The sequence below is a fragment of the Myotis nattereri genome (assembly GCF_964212035.1).
Source record: "Myotis nattereri genome assembly, chromosome: 2".
NCBI lineage: Eukaryota > Metazoa > Chordata > Mammalia > Chiroptera > Vespertilionidae > Myotis > Myotis nattereri.
Window position 1 is genome coordinate 97,292,225 of NC_138076.1, and position 22,444 is coordinate 97,314,668.

The 22,444-nt window shown below is 40.3% G+C and overlaps 1 protein-coding gene across 4 annotated transcripts in view; it reads right to left on the reverse strand.

Annotated features, from left to right (window-relative positions):
• STARD13 (StAR related lipid transfer domain containing 13) overlaps positions 1-22,444 on the reverse strand; it is a gene marked incomplete at its 5' end in the record, with an annotated part of 302,915 nt that overhangs the window by 79,660 nt on the left and 200,811 nt on the right. For all 4 annotated transcript variants that reach the window (XM_081083033.1, XM_081083032.1, XM_081083030.1 and 1 more), the window contains 2 exons: positions 7,212-7,293; positions 11,227-11,298. In XM_081083033.1, the coding sequence (XP_080939159.1) occupies positions 7,212-7,293; positions 11,227-11,298 (154 nt within the window). The remainder of the gene's footprint in view (positions 1-7,211; positions 7,294-11,226; positions 11,299-22,444) is intronic.

Consider the following 22,444-nt stretch of genomic DNA (forward strand, 5'->3'; position numbering starts at 1 on the left):
CCTTATTGGCTGTGGGTGCCACCATCTTCATCATCAAGTGATGGTTAATTTGCATATTACTCTTTCATTAGATAGAATTTTTTAGGATCTCTCTAAGCAACTTTCAAATGTACAATACAGTACTGTTAACTATAGTCACCATGCTGTGAATTACACCTCCAGAAAATAATTTTAAATGTTATATGCTCTTAAGGTCAAGATTTCAAGGAGGAGTGTAAACTCAATCTGCAAACCAATAAAGTGATCAAGAATTTTAAAAAAATGTCTAGGTTGTCTTGAGCTCCTTTAGATTGTACAATTTCAGACAAATTTTCAATTCATATATGTCCATATTGGAAAAATCACATGAGGTGTCCTTAGCTTTTTAACTCTTCACAACAATTGCATCTAATCCAGATAATCTAGTGAGAACAAGTTCAAGTTGAAACAAGTGTCACCACTAGATATTTTTGAGAAAAGTTAAAAAACTGAAAGATAAACAAAAACAGCCCAGAGGTAACTGGATGGCCTGGAGCACTCATTCCTCAGCACTGTGGGCACCCTTACCTATCTGCCCACTAGATGTGGGTCCTCATAGGTCAGTCTTGGTCTTCTTATCTTTCACTGTCTTGGCTGTCTTTGCTGTTCCTAGGTGATCTCACTCTCTCTCAGGACCTTTACACTTTCATATGTGGATGATTTCACATCTCTATCTTCAGCTGAGGTCCCTGTTCCGCTCCAGACCTGCACACTCAGCTGGACACTGGACATCTTTACTTGCAACTGGCTCCCCAGGCACCTCAACTTACCATACCTTCTCTTTCTCAGACCCTGGCCAGACTCCACTTGCCTTCCAGCCACAGCTGTTCCCTGCCTCATGGAAGGCTGTCACCATTACTTACCTGATCACACTAGGAGGAGTCTGGTCACCCTTACTTCTGAATAACATCAATGACAATAATAGTAGCACCTGTTACTCATAGGTTCTTGTGAGAATTAAATGAGATCAATGTAAAGAGCTTAGTATACTATTAAGCTCATAGTAAACACTCACTAAATGTCAGCCATTGTTATCTATTATTTACCTGGCAATGTTTTTAATAATGCAATACAAATATCTAATATAAATATATATGAATAACATTAAAAATATGAAATTTTCTTCTATCCTCAATCTACTGTCCTATTTTACAGTTTCTTGTGTATTCTTACTTAAAGTTTAGGAAGACAATAGTCATTTTGAGTAGCTGGTTGGAAAAGGTTATAAAGAGGTCATTTTAAAATATAAAGATATGCTTTTCATACAAATTTATGTAAATATAGGAGATTCCCTATCTTTGACCTGACCTTGTTTGTGCCAGTCTGTACCCCAAGCCTGCTCCTATACTATATAGGCAACATTGGGTGAAGTTAATGGGGAAAGAAGAGGTGGTGATGAAGATACCCTCTGTGTTGATGGAACTGATAATGAAGGGAAAGAAACTTTTGGCCCAGTGGCCTCCCTCTCTGTGTCTGTACTCTGCCTGCTTCCTTTGATCCACTCTGCTGTGACTACTCCTTTGGCCTCTGTTTTACCCATCACTTCTATGCCCAAGAATCTCAGCTTGCACACCTTCTGCCAAATGTTTTCCTTCATAATATTTTTGGAGACATAGCTGTCATGAGTATTATTCCAATTATAACAACCTCCTCCCACTCTGACCAGTTTACACAAGCTGGACCCTTATCAAAAGCACTGTGATGTCTGGCATTGCTGCACTTCCACGTGCTTATGCAGTAATGCCTTTTGTTTGTAAGGATCCTGCTATGGGCTGTATCACAAATGGGTCATAGGTTCTACAGGAGAAGGCTTCCTAATTTATCCAGCTGACACTAGCATTATTAATCAGAACCTTGTATCTCTAAATGACTTCACATTAATTGTACTGGCTCTTCTCTATAACAAATCTGAAAAGCTTTTTATTAAAAGGGTAGACTTTGGCCCTAACTGGTTTTGCTCAGTGGATAGAGCGTCAGCCTGTGGACTGAATTGTCCCAGGTTGATTCCAGTCAAGGGCAGGTACCTTGATTGCAGGCATATCCCCAGTGCGGTGTGTGCAGGAGGGAGCTGATCAATGTTTCTCTCTCATCAATGTTTCTAACTCTCTATCCCTCTCTCCTACTCTCTCTAAAAAATCAATAAAAAATATTAAAAAAAAACACATTAAAAAAAAGGGGTAGACTGATGAAAAAGTCCAGAACCTAGTCACAGCACTTCAGATCACATGCAGCAGGGACTTGATAAGGATTTATCATTCACATATTTGAGATTCAAAGGTTGGCCCACTTAGCCACATACATCACCCCATAAATAGATCAACACAATCAGAGACAAAGCTTTCCCCTGCAATTCTGATTTAAAAATATGGAATAGAATTTTTATTCTTGGTTTAAAATGTAATCCTTCATTTATACTTTAAAAGTGAAATTTTAGAATTCTATCACTGATATAAAGCTATATTACCAAGCCACGGTTCTCAAAACTGCCTGGTACTGGCACAAGAACAGACATATAGACCAATGGAACACAACAGAGGAACCCAGAAATTGACCAAAGCCATTATGCTCAATTAATATTTGACAAAGGAGGCAAGAGCATACAATGGAGTCAAGACAGTCTCTTCAATAAGTGGTGCTGGGAAATTTGGTTAGATACACGCAATAAACAAACAAACAAACAAACAAACAAACTAGATTACCAACTTACACCATACTCAAAAACAAACTCAAAATGGCTAAAGGACTTAAATGTAAGATGGGAAACCATAAAAACCCTATAAGACTCCATAGGCAGCAAAATAGCAAGCAGACATATGCTGTAGCAATATCTTTATAGACACAGCTCCTAGGGCAATGGAGACTAAGGAGAAAATAAACAAATGGGACTACATCAAAATTAAAAGCTTCTACACAGCAAAAGAAACCATCAGCAAAACAACAAGAAAGCCCACTGCATGGGAGAACATATTTGCCAATGCTATTTCAGATAAGGGTTTAATCTCCAAAATTTACAGGGAACTCATACAACTCAACAAAAGGAAGATAAACAATCCAGTCAAAAAATGGGCAAAGGACCTATGTAGATACTTTTAGAAAGAGGACACACAGGAGGTCAAGAGACACATGAAAACATGCTCAGAGTCACTAATTATCCGAGAGTTGCAAGTCAAAACAACAATGAGGTACCACCTCACACCTGTCAGACTGGCTATCATCAACAAATCAACAAACGACAAGTGCTGGTGAGGATGCGGAGAAAAACGAACCCTCATGCACTGCTGGTGGGAATGCAGACTGGTGCAGCCACTGTGGAAGATAGTGTGAAGTTTCCTCAAAAAGTTAAAAATGGAACTACCATTTGATCCAGTAATCTCACTTCTAGGACTATATCATAAGAAACCAGAAACACCAATCAGAAAGGATATATGCACCCCTATGTTCATAGTAGCACAATTTACAATAACTAAGATTTGGAAACAACCTAATTGCCCATCAGTAGATGAGTGGATTAAAAAACTGTGGTATATCTACCCAATGGAATACTATGCCACTATAAAAAAGAAGGAACTTTTACCAATTGCAACAGCATGGATGGAATTGGAGAGCATTATGCTAAGTGAAATAAGCAGGTCGGAGAAAGATAAATACCACATGATCTCACTCATATGTGGGCTATAATGATCAACATAATTTGATCAACAAAAATAGATCCAGAGACAAATTGCAGGGGAGGTGGGGGTTGGAGAGCAACCAAAGGACTTATGCATGCATATTAGCATAACCAATGGACACAGACACGGGTGGTTGAAGGCTTGCCTGGGGTGGGAACAGTTGGGGGGGCACAACATTTGGGGAAAAAGGAGACATATGTAAAACTTAAGACAATAATAAGAAAAATCTATCACTAGACTGAGCTTAGGACTGTAGGATACACAAACAATGTACAAAAATTTTTATCTACTAGTAATGAACAACTGAAAATTAAAATGATAAAAAACAGTACTACTTAAATACAAAACATAAAATAGTTAAGTACTTTCAAATGTAGTATTCATATGCTGAAAACTATGAAAACAGGATTAGAAAAGTTAAAGGGGACCTAAATAAATAGATACCAATTCCCCCCAAACTGATTTATCTGTTCAACACAATCCAAATCAATACTCCAGTAGAATTTTAAAAAACATATATTTACAGCTGTTTCCAAAATTTATATGGTAAGGCAGCGGAACTAGAATAGTTAAAACAATCCTGGCAAAAAAACAATCCTGGAAGACTCATCTCTTAGATTTTCAGACATACTAAAAGCTAAGTAATCAAGTGTTATATTGATGAAAGGATAGAACATAGATAAATGGAACAGAATAGGGAGTCCAGAAATAGGCTCAGAGATATATGTTCAACTGATTTATAATACAGACAATTCAATAAAGCAAGTATAATCTTTTCAAAAAGGTGCTCAATTAATGGGATATTTATATGCCAAAAATGAATCTTGACCTACATTTTGTACCTTATAAGGAAATTAACCATTGACTTAGATGAAATAGACCATTGACTTAAATATAAAACATAAAACTGAAATTTCTAGAAGAAAACAAAGGAGAAAATAATTGTGACCTTATGTTTGACAAAGTTTTCCTATATATGACATTAAAAATATGAAAAAAAACACAATAAATTGGACTTGAGCAAAATTAAAAACTTCTCTTCTGTGAAAGACTGTTAAGAGATTGAAAAGGCAAGCTACAGACTAGCAGGAAATATTTACAAACTACATATCTGACACGTAACTTACGTCTAGAACATATAAAGAACCCTCAAAACTTGATATAAGAAAACAAACATCCAAATTTTAAAGATGAACAGAAGAGTTGAACAGACACTTTATCAAAGAAGATAAGTAAATGGCAAATAAAATCATGAAAGGATGTTTAACATCATCACTCATTAGTGAAATGCAAATTAAAATCACAATGAAATAACCCCAGAGGCCAATTAGAATGGCCACACACACACACACACACACACACACACACACGAAAACCATGACAATACCAAGTGCTGACAAGTGTGGAGAAACTGAAACTCTCATTTATTGTTGGTGAAAATACAAAATGGTATGGTCACTTTGGAAAAGTTGGTGATTTCTTATAAAGTGTATTCTTTAAAATACACTTATCAGATGAACCCCCTCAATCCCATTCCTAGAATTTTACCCAAAAGAACTTATGCTCACACAAAAACTTCAATATATATGCTTATAGTGACTTTATAACCTCATAAACCCACTTAAACTGGCTACAACTCAATTCTTTCAATTGGTGAATGGATAGACAAACTTCAGTGGAATACAATGGAATACCTACCCAGAAATCATATGGATGGATACACACAACAACATGGATTAATCTTAACTACATTGTACTAAGTAAAAGAAGCTAGACTCAAAAGTCTTCATTTCATTTATATGGCATTCTGGGAAAGGCAAAACCATAGGTGCAAAAAACAGATCAGTGGTGGGCAGGGGTTGGGAGCAGGGGTAGAGTTTGATGATAAAAGAGATCCAGGGAATTTTTTTGGGGGAAGGAGTTGTTCTATATCTAGGTTATGGAAGTGGTTAGATAGCTTCAGGCATTTGTAAAAACTCAAAAAACTCTACATTGCATTGAAAATAGTTAATTTTACTAGCTATGTCACCTCACTGTAAAGAAAACATAAATTTAAAAAATTCAATGGGGAAAAATAACATAATACAATTAAAATGTAAACATGATTTACTTTAAAAAGTCAACTAGTAAAAATACTCCTGATTAAAACTAAGAGGGGAAACTCAGGATGAGGTGCTGTTTGTATAGTTCTGAATCCGATGAATGCTTTTGAGGAGGGAGCTGCTCCTGCTTGGAGTGTGTCTCAGACATCCTGAAGAGAAAATGTGGCTTTTCCAATTCATTACCTTTAAACAATCACAACCAAACCATCTATTCCTCTCATAAATGCTCACAAATGGCATTCTGTGCTTGTTTGTTTTCTAGTCCAAATAGTCTGTTCCTTTCATTTGAAGAGTTCTTTGCCCTTCTACTCATTTAAGCAAACCCACAGTAGTGTTTGCTTTGAACATTCAGAGATCATTTCTTAATGTAAATCTATTTTCAATAGGAACCATAGAGTGACCAGCTTGTGAACACAAAAATATACATATCTGAAGATTCAACAAACCTAATGTTATTTACACATCATCCTAACATATATTTGTTTCTCTTATTGTCACAAAAGTTTTGCTCATCATTACTTTCCTATGAAACTACCATCTTTTCTATGTCAAATGCAGAATGTACTAGAAAGACCACTGGATTATAATTTACAAGGACTATAACATATTAAGGTCAGTTCATCCCATTACTAGCTGTGTGTCCTTGGAAAAATGACTTGTCTCCTGTAACTAATATTTATTTCCAGCCCTGGCCTCTCCAGGACTTTTCCATAGGAAATTTCAAATTCCCAGACACATACAAATTATTATGTAGCTCTTAATTATTCAGAGATATTGATTACACTGGCATTTTACTATTATCTAAATTTTAATTACTTATTTTTTCATGTGTTCATGCTTTATATCTTCAACTAGATTTCTCCAGACAGATTATAAATTCTTTGAGGGGAGGGAATTACTTATGTATACATCTTGGTCTTCTTATAGCATCTATCACATAGGCTTAAATATTCCAGGTTGCCAGTATAATTACTTGAGCTTACATATTCCAGTTTTCTGATATAATCACTTGACTTGCAAAAAATACAGGCAAATTTGACATACTCCTGGAGATTTTCAGGGCCTTCCTTGACCACACATGCTGCTTCCTCCCACTAACCCACCCACGACCCCAACCACTGTCTCTAGCCTCATCTTGTTTTACTTTTTCTTAGCATTGCACATTCTCTGAGATAACCTCTCCTTCTCCCTCTCTTTTTCTCTCACTCTCTCTTTCCTTTTCTAGTCTATTTTCTGAAGCCTCCTACTAAGATTTAAGCTCCATGAAACCAGGCTTGATCATGCTCACCATAGTATATACTTAGAACCTGGACCCATGCCTGGCACTCAATGAAGTTACTGAACTACTGAACTCACTCCTCAATATAGTGATGCCTATTGGAAACAATTGAAAGAAACAAAAGTATTTCACATGGTTTACCTGTAAAGAGGTTCTACAAGGTCCTTTTCAAGAAACTCATGATCATTCTTAACAGCCAAAATGTCAATGGGAAACTGTGAATCTGAAAGAGATAAAGAGGGAGACAAAAGTATTTATGTGCCCTTTTTTTTATCTGAATAGACACACATCTTCAGGCCACCATGTTTTTGTACATAGGAATGATCGTAACAGCAGTTACTCTCCATTGATGGGGAGTATGCTGGTACTGTTTAAGATAGAAAGCAGTTTTATTTTCATCACAATAAATGCTTTTAAGGATACAAAAAAGAGATAATGAAATATGAGAAAAACCAAGTACTTGACTTTGGATAGAACTGAATACTAAATGTCTGCATTTTTATAGCTCATCATTATCAAAACATTTGCCTCTAAGGAGAAGAGCTTTTACACTTTCCTCATTCACCTACGGCTCTCACTTATATCCTGACCAGGTCATGAATGGTTGGTTTATGTTGTTTTTTCCTTCAGAAAGGACATTTCCCAAAACACCTGAAACTCAATGGCCTCAAATTTTTCTTTTGTAGCAAAATCTTGAATCACTTTAGCGCATAAGCAAAATACTCAAACAACTAATTTTATCCAAAGAGAAAAGGAATTCCACCATCATCACTTTTCTCCACAGTCTATTTATGCCAGTGTTGGAGGTCAAGGGCAATATTTAAGACACTGTGTTAATTTTAGGTACCTCATTCAGAGTAAAAATCTGGAGATCATTGTAATAGAGGCCTTAGGCAAATGTCACAGACAATATCAGTTCATTATCATTATCCTGCCATTCTTTCTCTTCTCATTTCATATTTTGTACTGCTTCTTGCCAATCATAATATATGGCTAGGGGTATGTAAATATTAATACAATTTGGAAACAGAAACAATTCCTCTTCTGGTGAAAAAAAGTAATGAGTGAATTCTAGGTGGTGCCAGAATGAAGGCAGTCCTGTTCTGCGAGGGAGGGTGTGTGTGCAGTGTGTGCTCTGGCTTTCAGTCCTGGATCTGCTACTCTCTAGTTGTAGAACTGGGTTCAAGGTACTTAACCACTTCTGGGCCTGTTCCTTCATCTATAAAATGGGCATGAGGTTTGTGGTGAATATTAAATGAATCTATATATATAAAAGCCTAAGCAACTGTTACTACCCATCAACCAAACAACTGGTTGACCAAATGACCAGTCATTATGATGTGCACTGACCACCAGGGGGCAGACACTCAATGCAGGAGCTACCCTGTGGTGGTCAGTGCACTCACACAGCCAACCTCCCACAGCCAGCCAACCTCCTGAGGTCCCTCCTCCTGGCCAGCCAACATCCCGTGGTCCCTCCCCCAGCCAGCCAGCCCCGATTGGCCCCAATCAGGACTGGGCGAGATGGTCCCGATTGGCCCGATTGCCGGCCAGGCTGAGGGACCCCACCTGTGCATGAATTTGTGCACCGGGCCTCTAGTAGTTATATAAAGTGCTTTGAATAGTACCTGGCACATTGAATGTTCTACATAGTGTTTGCTATTATCTTTATTACATTCATTCAATGAACTAGTGGCCCAGTGCACGAATTCGTGCACATTGAAAGGAAATTAATTAGAAAAAATATTTTAATATTACTATTCCCCCTTTCCCTATAATAGAAGTGTCAACCAAATTCACGATTGACAATGACAGATCAAAACACATGTGTGCAATTGGCGCCAGTGAGAGCTTTATATATATAAACTTGCTTAATTAGACCTGCTTTCTGATTTAGCTAAACTTTTTCCAACCCAGTGAAGCATCCCAACATCTCTTTCAGGTAATTGACAGCAACACAGCAGTAAATATCAACACAAAGAAGATTAATATTGTAAATCACGCAGGGAGAACAAAGGGTAAAATATTCAACTGCAGCAGTGTTTGACTATTTTCTGAGCAGTGAGAAAAACTGAAGTCATTTTCAAGGTCCACCATTTCTTACTTCTTTTCAGTAGGGTCAAGTTTCTAAGCTTTCTAAATCTGTTTTCCTATTGAAAAGAAAATAGGATTCCACCGAGTCTCCTATCTACCTACTCCAGGACTTCTGTGAGGATCAAATGAGATGAGGCAGGGGAAAATGCTTCACAGACATTTGGTTAAAGTTTAAAATGTTTCCACCTGGCTATAAAGCAAGTCGTGTTTCTGGGCTGAAGAAACTCCAAGGAGGCTAGTCGCTAAGGAGAGGAAGCCAGGCGTTACTACGTGACATCATTACCTGGCGCCCACAGCCACCGTTTCTGGGCTGGGTTGGGTTGTGGGCCACATTTTGTGCCATGGGGTCTCAGCAGCATTAGCTGATATTTGGTGGGCTGTTGCTCCAGGGCCTATGTCCCACTTGGGGGAAGCTGAGTGTTGCTTTGTGGGTACCAGGTCCGTGGTGCCATTTCTCTGTAATGTGCATCACGACAGCTCCTGCATTGAGCATCTGTGCCCCTAGTGGTCAGTGCACATCATAGCGATTGGTCAGATGGTCAGACACTTAGCATACTAGCATATATATATATATATATATATATATATATATATAGATATTGATATTGATATATATAGATATATAGATATAGATATGGCTAAAACACAATCTGACAGATACATTTTACACATCTTTACTTTTTAGCCATTTATACACTTCACATTTAAGTCACATAGTATTTTGAGATTACAAAGAGAATATATGCTATAGCAGAAAATATTAAAGCTCAAGAGACTGTGATTTTAATTCTGACTCTTCTACCTTTAAACCTTGGAACAGTCACAACTTTTTGGGCCTGTAGTTCATAATCAGTGAATTGGGAGTGGTGCGTGGGAGTGAAGGTTGATAAGGCCAAAATGATAAGACCCTTCCTTGCCTAAAAGGCTATAATTGTATAAAAAAAAAATTATCAGAGCTTCTAGACTTCAAAGCACACTCATAGATATGCACTCCTTTATCTTCACAGAATTTAAACAAGAGAAGTAGAATAAGTAATTTTTGTTTTATTTCGTTATTTTAAATTATAAAACAGAGCTTCTGCATGAGTGAATGAGATTCATCATGAGTACAGGTTAATTTTGTTGATTCTTTCTAACCTACATAAATTTTTTAAATTTATCTTCATTATTGAAAGTATTACAGATGTCCCCTTTTTACCCCCATGGGACCCTCTCCCAGGCCTTCACTATACCATTGTCTGGGTCCAAGGGTTATGCATATATACATATAAGTTATTTGGTTAATCTCTTCCTGTCCCCAACTTCATTCTGAGATTCGTCAGTCTGTTTCACATAAATTTTATGCCATCAGGAAGAGAAGCTGATATTGTTTCCTATAGCCTGCAATGGACTGTTGTAATGAATGGTAAGTAAATCCTCCCCAGATTATCTTGAGTGTGCCATCTGCTTACTGTTGGGATCCTAAGAACTACACAAGTAATTTGAAGCCTTGTTTATAATTAAGGGATAAGTAAAATATAGGTGAATAAGTTTATTAACTATTAAAACATAAATGAAAGGAAGTATTATACTAGCAATAAAAGCACTTTACTTAAAACCCCCCAAAATCACATATACTTTAAAAATGTTCATATAAAGTAAGCAGAACTGAAGATAAGCCTCAAGACAATTAGTTTTGTTATTTCTAGAAAAATTTTCAACAACTAATTTATTGTACTTTCAAGAAAACTAAGAGTAATGAAGAAGAAAAAAAGAAAAAGAACAAAAAATGAAGTGAAGAAGAGCTGCCCTGGCAGAACACTGAAGGAAAAGGTAGAGTCGGGAATGATGGTAAAGAGATGAGCAGAAAGTGTAGAACAGAAGGAAAAATAGTCTTGGGAAACAATACTTATTCCCAAATTGGCATCAGTATAAGCCCTTGCCATCGCAAAGCCGAGGGAAAGAGACAGGAAAGAAAAAAAAAACGGTAAGAAAAGACTTAGAAGTCAAAACATAGCACAGCATAAATGCAGTTTATTTTGCATTTATTCTCTTTATAAAGGTGAAGGGAAGGCCAACTTACCCTCATATAACTGAGCGTATTGTGGGAACCCAGCAGCACGGAGCCAGTCACATGCTTCCTTTGCCTCAATTTCTGAAAAATACAAGAAGGGGAGAGTGAGTCAAAAGGTCACACTAGCACTCAAGGAGAAACTGGTGAGCACTGTGTGTAAGTTATTACAAAGCAACATTGTTCTCAGGTGTGTTGAAGTGGGCCTTCCCAGAAATGAGTGTAAAATGAGCAGGTATCACCAAGGTACTTGTTATTTGTCTATTAAGATTATCTTCAATGTCGATCCATAAGTATTTCGATAATAACAAAAATCTTTTGTAAAAATGATTACAGAGAAAAACGTCTTCACTTATGCAGCAGGAAACCAGGGGAGTAGGGAGGAGAAAATAGTTCTTATGATACTTTTTTAAAATAATTTTTTTAACTTTCAAAGATAAGGCTAAGAATATTTATGAACATTCCTTTATTCTTTTACTCTTGGGATAATGAAAGAAAGAATACAATTGGGTAGTCTAGGAAAGTGTATTTTCTCATGAAGAAAGGTATTACAAAAATCCAATGTATTATTATTTCTTTGATCTTCCAACGGCTTTAATTCCCTGTACCTTATAACACGATGTCCATTTACCAAGTACATTATAATGACTTCAGACTGCAGAGTGCTGCTTATCCGGAATTGAGACTTGAGTTTCACAGGCCTATTAGAACCACAGAGGGCCAAACTCAAGAAGTTCATGTGTCCTCTGGGTGACCTTTTTTGGTGTGAACGTACCAACAGCTTGGAGACCACCTGCTTGGAGATGCTGTGGAGATAGATGAGAGGAGTCTACGGTATGTGAACCAGGTCACTACTTGACCTTATGAATCCTGGATCATTTCCCAACCACAACTCTGTTAAAGAAATATGAGTGCAAGGGAAAAGAGGTTCATCTGTCAATAGTCCAGTTTCTCCAAAGGAAATTCAACAGTATATTATTACAGGCCCCTTACTTTGCTGTTGGGAAGGAACCTGATCAAGCCTTGCATTTGCATTTACTCTGATGTTCGTTTTCCCCACCACAGTGAAAGCCCAAGTGTACAGGGAGTTTGGGGGACTACTGCACAAAAACGATCTATACGAATATCTGTGGCTGTGAGCCTCAGTGCTGTGACGCATAATGTTTAATGTGACAGAGCCATCTGGTATGTTTTAGGGAAACAAACCAATGGCCAGATTTTGTATAAGCCCCTAAAGGAAGAGCAAAAACCAATAATCCTCCAACTGATCTGGTTGGACACGGACTGAGATCTGCCATTAAATTCAGGGGAAAAGAGCCTGTTGGTGACTCTTGTCCCAGAATGCCTGCTTCTTTTGGCATCCCCTAATCCACTGTTATTCTAGAGATTGACAGTTCCTAAATTTGGAGTGTTTTCCTTGACATAATTGCTACTAGCATACACCTAAAAGTACTTGTCCCTGCTATGTACACATCATTCAGAAATGCCCAGGGCACCAAGCTGGAAATAAAGACTTTGGGAAACATCTCTATCAGGAGGAGTGTCTCTGAGATCCACAAATGCAGTTCAAGACCTTCAGCTGAACTATTCTGAATTGGCTAAATTGGGGTTTCCCTTTAGAAGACACAAAAGGCAACTACCTTATGGCTCAAAGTTCTATTTAGTACTCATTTGAGAGTCCTTCTATGAAGGCTTTCACTTGGAATATCACACAAGTATTTCATGGGGTAGTAGGAAATGCATGTTCTGACTATAATATGTAGAAAATAAGGTCAATTACTACTTAAAAAATTTGCCTTCAAAATTTTTAAGCTTAAAATTTGCATTATAGTTCAACATAGTATAATAATAAAGAAATATCTAATTTCTAGATGTTCCACTTAATTATGAGGCAGTAGGTCTTAGAGAAGCACAGATTTCTATATTTTCTACTTGAACTACATGAATAGTATGCCTTTTTCTATTTTTAAAAATATGTTTTTATTGATTTCAAAGAGGAAGGGAGAGGGAGAGAGAGATAGAAACATCAATGATGAGAGAGAATCATTGATTGGCTGCCTCCTGCACATCCCTTACTGGGGATTGAGCCTGCAACCCAGGCATGTTCCCTTAACTGGAATCGAACCTGGGACCTGTCAGTCCAGCAGGCCAATGCTCTACCTACTAAGCCAAACCAGCTAGGGCTTCCCTTTTCTATTTTATTATAACTTTTACTACTATGGAAATGCAGTGTTAAGCAGGAAAGTCCCAGAGAAACAGACCACAAAGAATAAATGGAGTAGAACTGGAAGTAAGGGGCTCTATAACATAAAAAGCTCAAAGAAGAATGGGAAGTGAACTTATAAAAAAGTGTAGACTCCGCCAGCCTAGGAAAGGGGTTGGGTGTGGCTCAGACACTGGAGAAAGAAGTACAATGAACTGGGGGAATGGTGGGCAGCAAAAGTCCCTACAGGAAAAACTTTCAGAACTGAAGACTTGGGTTAGGTAGTGGAATAAGGCTCAGGCTAGCCTGGAAAATTTCATTTAAAGTCTCTCTAAATCTCTTTATTTTTTTATAAGAGCAACATAGATAATAAACTGAAATCCTACCCATACATAAAGGTAAATAATCAAATCTCAACCAGAACCCAACTGAATCAAACCCCAAACATGCTGATATTTTTAATGCGTACAAATTTTGCTTTTCAATCTCAGTCAGATGACAACAAAAATTGTCATTTGTAAATAATAAATGAAAAGATGCCACATCTCAGCCATGGCTTTGGCTCCTTACCGTCATTCCCCACATCCAACTCACTATTCTATTTCTGAAATGTCTCTCAAACGCATCAACCCCTCCTCCTCCCCACTCCAGCTATAGGCCACCTTGATCTATCAATTTAAGGGCAAAATGAACTCTTCTTTACTACCTGGAGACAAAGCAAACAAACAAAATAACCTGGCATAATTAACCCCTACAAATTTGACTTTGTCTATTGAATTGACATGAAGAAAAAAAAAAAGCCTTCACTTTTATTGGTTCTGCATCTATTAAAACCTATTAGCCAAATGCTAATGTTTTCCCCAAGGCATATTACCCTTGCAGTGGCCAAAATGATTATAGAATAAAAAATAAACCATTATTGCCAGTGTCATTATTTCACAAATATCTACCTAATAAGAGTTCAATGACATTTGAGGTGTGTATGAAAATCTTTTTTACTGTACTCTTCTTAGCCAGTATAATCCTATATAATCCTATATATAAAGAGGTAATATGCAAATTGACCATCATGCCCTCGCACAAGATGGCCACCCCCATGTGGTCACAAGATGGCCATGCTCATGTCATCACAAGATGGCCACCACAAGATGGCCGGCAGGGGAGGGCAGTTGTGAGCAATCAGGCCAGCAGGGGAGGGCAGTTGGGGATGACTGGGCCAGCAGGGGAGGGCAGTGGGGGCGATCAAGCTGGCAGGGGAGCAGTTAGGAATCAATCAGGCCAGCAGGGGAGTGATTAGTGGGTGATTAGGCTGGCAGGCAGAAACAGGGGCAATCAGGCAGGCAGGCAGGCGAGCAGTTGAGAGCCAACAGTCCTGGATTGTGAGAGGGATGTCTGACTGCCGATTTAGGCCCAATCTCTGGGATTGGGCCTAAACTGGCAGTCAGACATCCCCCGAGGGGTTCCAGATTGGAGAGGGTGCTGGCTGGGCTGAGGGACCCCCACCCCCCCCAGTGTACAAATTTCGTGCACCGGGACTCTAGTAAAAGCATAATATGCTAAGTGTCTGACTGATTGGTTGACTGTTTGGTCAACCGCTCGACCAGTTGCTATGACACACACTAACCACCAGGGAGCAGATGCTCTGACCAGTAGGTTAGCTTGCTGCTGGGGTCCGGCTGATCAGGACTGGATGAGAGGGCCAGACACACCCTGGAGCCCTCCCACAGTCCCTCACTGGCCGGCCAGCCCCCATCAGCCCCAATCGGGACTGGCCAAAATGGCCCCGAAGGGCCGAGGGACCCCACCTGTGCACGAATTCGTGCACTGGGCCTCTAGTATTATATAATAGCTTTAAGGGTCATTACAATCACATTTTCACAGTTTCATTTTTTTCTGCACTTGCCACCCATACTTGACCCTATAGCTCCAGGGCTATAAGGAAAAACATCAACCTACAGCAAGTTCCCCCATGAAAACCTAAATATGGGGTGGAACCAGAGAATGTCCTAGGACAGACCTCTATGAAGATTATTGCAGTATGTTATGGGAGAAAATGCAATCTACCTGGCTTAGTATCATGATCAAATTTCAATAAAATGTTTGTAATTATTATATACTAGAGGCCTGGTGCATGAAAATTCATGCACTGGAGGGGGAGGTCCCTCAGCCTGGCCTGCCCCCTCTCACAGTCCAGGAACCCTCAGGGGCAGGAGGCAACCCAGCAATCAGGGGAAGGCAATGCCTCCATCATATATCTGCTGCTGCCACTGCCGGCAGAGCAAGCCTTGGCCAGCTCTGGTTACCTGAGCCTCGAGCTGGCCCCGGGTGGCTAGGCAGCCACCATCTGAGGCTTGCCTACACCTTGGGCTGGCCCTGGGCAGCGGCCGCCTCCATCCGTGGCTTGCCTGAGCCTCAGGCAGTGGTGGGTACAGGAGGACCCGAAGCCCCTGGTGGGGCTGAGGGGACTCCGGCAGCAGGCATGCAGAGCAGCTGGCCCCGGCTGAGGAATGAAGGATACTCTCAATGACATGAGTTATAACTTCCAAATTGTTGGACACCACAGTCAGGCTTCAACTTCGGGGGAGGAAGAGTGGGATGGGCAGCTCGTTGGAGGAGCCTGGGTGAGTTGTCAGTCAGTGGGGGTTACAGTAGGACCCGAGACCCCCAGTGGGGCTGAGGGGACTATGGCAGCAGGCGTGCAGAGCAGCCGGCCCCAGCCCTGCTGTGGGTGCCACTATGTTGTGACAGTGTGATGGTCAATTTGCATATTATCTCTTTATTATGTAGGATAAAAATCATTTCCTTTTTACTCTGGAAGGTATCTATTTTTGCTTGTCCAACATCTTTCCCCACTTCTTCAGATAACAGAACTCTCTACCTTAAGAACCTCTTCTATGTGGTTTAGGTGGGGCTGGCACCCCTCTTTGTCCCAACCACATTCCTTGGTTACCATCACCCACACAGGGATGATGTGCTTCTTAAGAGTACCACATTCCCCTTAGTCTAAGAAGACCAAAGAACTTCGGTATCTTAAGTCAACAGTTGTTTGGGGGCTGAAATCAACTGGTGGAAAATGTGGACATCAAGCTTTTTCAATTGGTGCTTGATCTGTACAACACCCCCCCCCAAAACAAACAAACAAACAAAAAAACACTTCTTCACTCAATAAATCCAGAAGATGATTTTGTGCTAGGCATATTCTGCCAGGTATTTGTAATTCTACTTGAAGGAAAGTTACTTGCTTTGCCTCAGTTGTACATGCTTAGAGCATGATGTGATCTCTGTCCAGACACAGTGGAGTGGGGCTGTCTCACTGGCTGCCCAACAAAGTGCACAGCAATGGGCATGATGATAAAGTCACTGCAGAAATTAACCACGGCCTGCAATGTGGTCTTAAAAAGTATTATCATGTTTCTTAATTATACATGCTCAGAGGTGAAAACACACACAAAAAAAAATACAGAAAGGTACAATTAAAGAAAAAAAAGTCAACTCTTGTCCCATTACTAACACATAATTCAATGTATTATTTATCAAAATGGTAATACAGTAACATCTTTGAGCTATGAATTTTTTCACATTGATGTTTATTTTTTAAATTCATTTTTGAAACAGCCAATTATATTTCACTGCTGGGAGGTTATACCATCAAAGCAAGATAAACAGTTCAGTAGGACTGCACCAACGAAGACTGAGCATGGAGAAGGCTGGAAGTCAATATGAATGAAAAGAGATTTACAAGCTGTGTCTTTAAAGAAATATCGGCCTGGTGGGTGTGGTTCAGTGGTTGAGTGTTGACCTGTGAACCAGGAGGTCATGGTTTGATTCCTAGTCAAGGCACATGTGCCCAGGTTGTGGGATCTCCACCCCCCTAGGCAGTTGTTCAATGATTCTCTCTCATAATTGATGTTTCTCTTTCTCTCTCTCTCTCTCTCTCTCTCTCTCTCTCTCTCTCTCTCTCTCTCTCTCTCTCTCTCCCTTCCTCTATGAAGTCAGTAAAAAATAAAAAATATATATATATAAAAGAAATATCATGCAGTGAGTTTGGATACAGTCAGGTGGACAAGGCTCCAGAGGGCTCAGTCAAGTAAGGAATTATATTGAGCTCAGAAAATTTGCGTCCCAGGTTTATAGGTCTCCTCTCATGTTACAGTCTCATTGAATTTTCAATCTGGTGTTTCTAGAGTGCTCGGGAACAGTGTGTTCACCCAGCTAAGCATTTTAAGTACATTCTGGTTTACATTAATCTCAGCATAGCAAATTCCCGTAGCTAACCCAAAGAAATATTATTCTTTCTAAATAATGAAAAATCTAAATTTGGGTCACACTAAATTTTATTACCATCAGAAAACTAGCTGGCTAGAAGGAACCTGGTTTACTGTGGATAGTTTATAAAATTATTACATACAGGCATATATGTTTATGTTGTCCTTACAAATCTCCTGCAATTCAATGGACAATTTGGCTGCAATTTAAGTAGATCTTCTTTCTTAAATGCTCATTAAAAATACTCAAGAAGAAAAGACATTGTGGATCCCCATGTGACTTAGAAAAGCAGGTTTGAGAACAGTGTTTTGTTGTTTCATTTAAACTGGATAACACGGTGGGCACCCAGTTTCTGAAAGATTATGGTGACTTAACCACCACAACTTGTCTGCAATGGATGCAATTATCACTATTAAAGTATATCACAGGTATTAACATTTCAACAGGCTCACAGTAGCTGGCTTAGGATGATTCCTATTGCTGAGTTAACTTCATTAGCAATGTACTACTTAAGATGAATGACTCCTTTGTTTTTAGATGGAATTTCTCAAGTGAATTCCCTATGTATCAAAAGAAGGTGTATCTACTTGGCAGTACACAAGGCCAGTTTTGTTAGTCAATGCTAGAGTATCCATCCTGTCTATATATGGATCTGAATAACAAATATCATATAGACCCACATACCACCACAATCCTTCTCCCTGGAGGGTTTTATAACCTTAATCACAGGTGCAGGACAAAACATCAAGTTTTGTAGTAGCAACAAACTTTGATTTAGATCCCATGTCATGGCGTCAGACTACATTTCTTTGCACTCTTTATATACATAATAGGTTTATTATAATGTAAAAGGTCTGAATAATTCTTAAATGTATACCAAATATAATTTTTTTCTAATGTGTATGACATTTTCCTTGTATGGCATTTAAGTTACTAATAGGAGTAAAATACAGGTTATTTAGAATAAATTTAAGATTATTAACCACTGAATATTCAGGGAAAAATTAAACACCTATTTCAGCTTTCCATAACTTAAGGCAACTTTTTCCTTGATGTGTAGCCAAATATCTTGCTGTCAGCTGATATACAGTGTGGTTGGGAAAATCCTTACATAAATATGATAAAGATTGCTTATCTATTTAAAAAGTGACTTTCCCAACCATACTAAAAATGTAATTTATATAAAATGTATTATTTATGTAAAAATTTTACACATATTAAAAGTGCTTTATATATGTTATAGTATTTAACATATAAAACATATACAACCTTTAATTTATTAATGTATTTAATTATTAAATTTATAATAAAACCATATAAACACACAAACACATTTTATTCCTTATATATTCCCAATGATTCCCTGTTCTTTCCAGTTGCCATGTAATTTGCAGTTTTCCTCCAACTGGGAAGCATATACCTCCAATCCCATTGATCTGCTTGGCCAGGTGCCCAACTTTGGCCAATGAAATGTGAGCAGAAATAATATATGCTGGTTTCAAGCAAAACTCTGCAAGTGCCATCACCTAGCTCTGCCAGCTCTCCTGCTCTTTTTGCTTTACCACAAGGTTAGCATGTCTCATATAGAGGCTACTCCTTCAGCTTGGGCCCCAAATGATGGCACAGGGGAAAAAATCACAGCAGTCGAGCTGCTGAGATGTGATGCGATCAAGAAATATTTTTTTGTTGTTTAATGTCACTATAACTTGGAAGACAATTTGTGACAGTGGCATAATAGGGCATAAGCTAATTTAACACAGCTTCTAACCATTCATTCTGTAGATGAAGCACACATAAGGAACTATGGACCTTGATTTCAACTTGAAACTATTACTGAATACCCATTAATGTGTCACAGGAATGAACACAATTATTCTTAGGAATAATTTCTGCCTGGAATTCTGATGCCCTGCCCATAGTGCATGGCCTACATGAATTTGAAAAGTGTAAACAACCTTTCACATTCATCTTTCATATGCATGTGTGAGTGTGTACAAGCACATTCACAATCTCAATCTCTCTCTCTCTCTCTCTCTCTCTCTCTCTCTCTCTCTCTCTCTCTCACCACAGAAAGTCAAATGTTCAGTTGCAACTGAACCAGAACGTTCTTCAGTTTATATATGTATTTCTTCATGCTCATATTCCTACTAATATTTAAAAATTATAAAAAGTATACCTCTCAATCTCAAAGAAAAAGAAAGCAGAAAATATATGCTCTATCAGCTAAATAGTTTCTGACCAGACTGTTTTGATTCAAGTTTTCCATGAGGCAGAGTAGCTCTTTATTCTCCTCTTTCATTTGGTACAGATTGTTCCCACCAGGCACTTGTGGTATTTCTCAGAGAGACTGCGTGTACACACAAGCACATGAACATCCCCAGTTTTTGAAGTTGTGGCCACGGTTGACCACTAAAGTCCAAGAGATCCCCCAGGTGGAGTCAGTTAAGCAAGTAAAATGCAATATAGGGGAACAGAGAGTGGATTCAGATGATTAGAAAGAGGGTCATAATTTGCAAGCATTGACTAGAGTGCCTCCATGTTGACCCACCAAGACAATGAAGTGTTAAATAACCTTTCTTGGGATAAGAATGTGAGATTCTGGAAATAGTCTGTCTCTAACTCAGTTTCTTTGGCATCTCTTGGAAAGATGGAGAATAAGAGTGCATGATAGTTGACTTGAAGTTGGCTTCTCAGCAGAAGCTCTAGCCTCCACACGTCAGCCAAACTGCCAGTATTAGGAGGTCCCTTGCTTATTCACTCTCTGCCATGCCAATGATTTCTTGCCGGGGGAAGAGCAACTACTTGGGACAAGTTCCACCACCACTAGAAAGTCAGCTTTCTTGGTTTTATACAGGTGCTCTTCTATCCTATATTGCTTTAAAACTTTCAGTTTTTAAATGTTAAAATTAGGCATGTCTTTAAGAAATCAAACCCCTTCTATATATACTTCCAGCCATAGCTGAACTAACCCAATTCTTTTATAGCTTTGGGTACTCCAATTACTCCAGAAGTTTTCATGATAACCAGGAGATAATGTACCACTCAGGACTCAGAAGAAGCACAGAATCTGACAGTGTAAAATAACTCCAAGGATCCTCTTCCAGTCTTTCACTCCTTGTGGGACTGACAGGGCAAGATATACATCACCAACGTTTCTGACTCCCAACTCAAGGCGTTGTGAATTTAACTTCTCAGCAACTGTAATCCCTGGATCAGTTAGGTCAAGTGTTTGCTTAAATCAATCCCAAGAAAAGATGAGCACAACTCAAATATAATTTTACTAGAGGCCCAGTGCACAGATTCATGCACTGGTGAGGTCCCTCAGCCTGGCCTGCGCCCTCTTGTAATCTGGGACTCCTTGGGGGATATCGGAGAGCTGGTTTTAGCCAAATTCCTGCAGGCCAGGCTGAGGGACCCCACCGATGCACGAATCCGTGCACTGGGCCTCTAGTACACATAGATGATCTATGGTTAATCTCTTCCCGCCCTCCCCCCTGTCCCCTTCCCTCTAAGATTCATCAGTCTGTTCCATTTTTCCATGCCTGTGTGTTGAGTATCTGCCTCCTGGTGGTCAGTGTGCGTCATAGCTACCAGCTGAATGGTCAAATGGTCAAATAGTCACTTAGGCTTTTATATATATAGACTAGAGACCCGGTGCACAAAAATTTGTGCACTGGCAGGCAGGAGGGGGGGGTGCTGTCCCTCAGCCCCACTTGTGCCCTCTCACAGTCTGGGACCCCTTGGGAGATAACAACCTACTGGCTTAGGCCCGCTCCTGGGTGGCAGAGGGGAGGTCCAATCCCTAGGTGCAGCCCCTGGTTTGGCAAAGAGCAGGGCCGAATGGGGAATTGGGGTGCTGCCCCCTATCATGCACAGAGCAGGGTGGATCAGGAGGTTGCGATGCCACCCTCAGTCATGCTCAGGGTAGGGCCGATTGGGGGGTTGGGGCGCTGACCCCTGTCACACTCAAGGCAGGGTCGATGGGGAGGTTGAGGTGCCACCCCCTGTCATTCACAAAGCAGGGCCAATCAGGGGTTTGGGGCGCTGCCCCCTGTCATGCACAGAGCAGGGCCCATCAGGGGGGTTGGGGCTCCATACCCTGTCACACACAGAGCAGGGCCGATCAGGGGGTTGGGGAGCTCCCCCCTGTCACGCACAGAGCAGGGCCGATCAGGGGGTTGGGGAGCTCCCCCCATCACGCACAGAGCAGGGCCGATCAGGAGGTTGTGATGCAACCCTGAGTCACGCTCAGGGTAGGGCCGATTGGGGGTTTGGGGGACTGCCCCCTGTCATACTCAAGGCAGGGTCGATGGGGAGGTTGGGGCGCCACCCCCTGTCACCCATAGAGCAGGGCCGATTGGGGGTTGGGGCACTCCCCGCTGTCACACTTAGGGCAGGGCCGATGGGGAGGTTGCGGCTCCACCCCGTCACACACAGAGCAGGGCCCATGGGGGGGGTTGGGGTGCCGCACCCTGTCACACACAGAGCAGGGCCGATCAGGGGGTTGGGGCACCTTCCCCTGTCATGAACAGAGCAGGGCGGATAGGGAGGTTGTGGGCCCGCCCCCTGTCACACACAGAGCCGCAGGGCAATCAGGGGGTTTGGGCGCTGCCCCCTGTCACGCTGATCCTGATGCCAGGAGGCCTCCTGGCTCTGCTGATCCTGGTGCTGGGAGGCATATTACCCTTTTACTATATAGGATAGAGGCCTAGTGCACAGGTGGGGGCTGGCTGGTTTGCCCTGAAGGGTGTCCTGGATCAG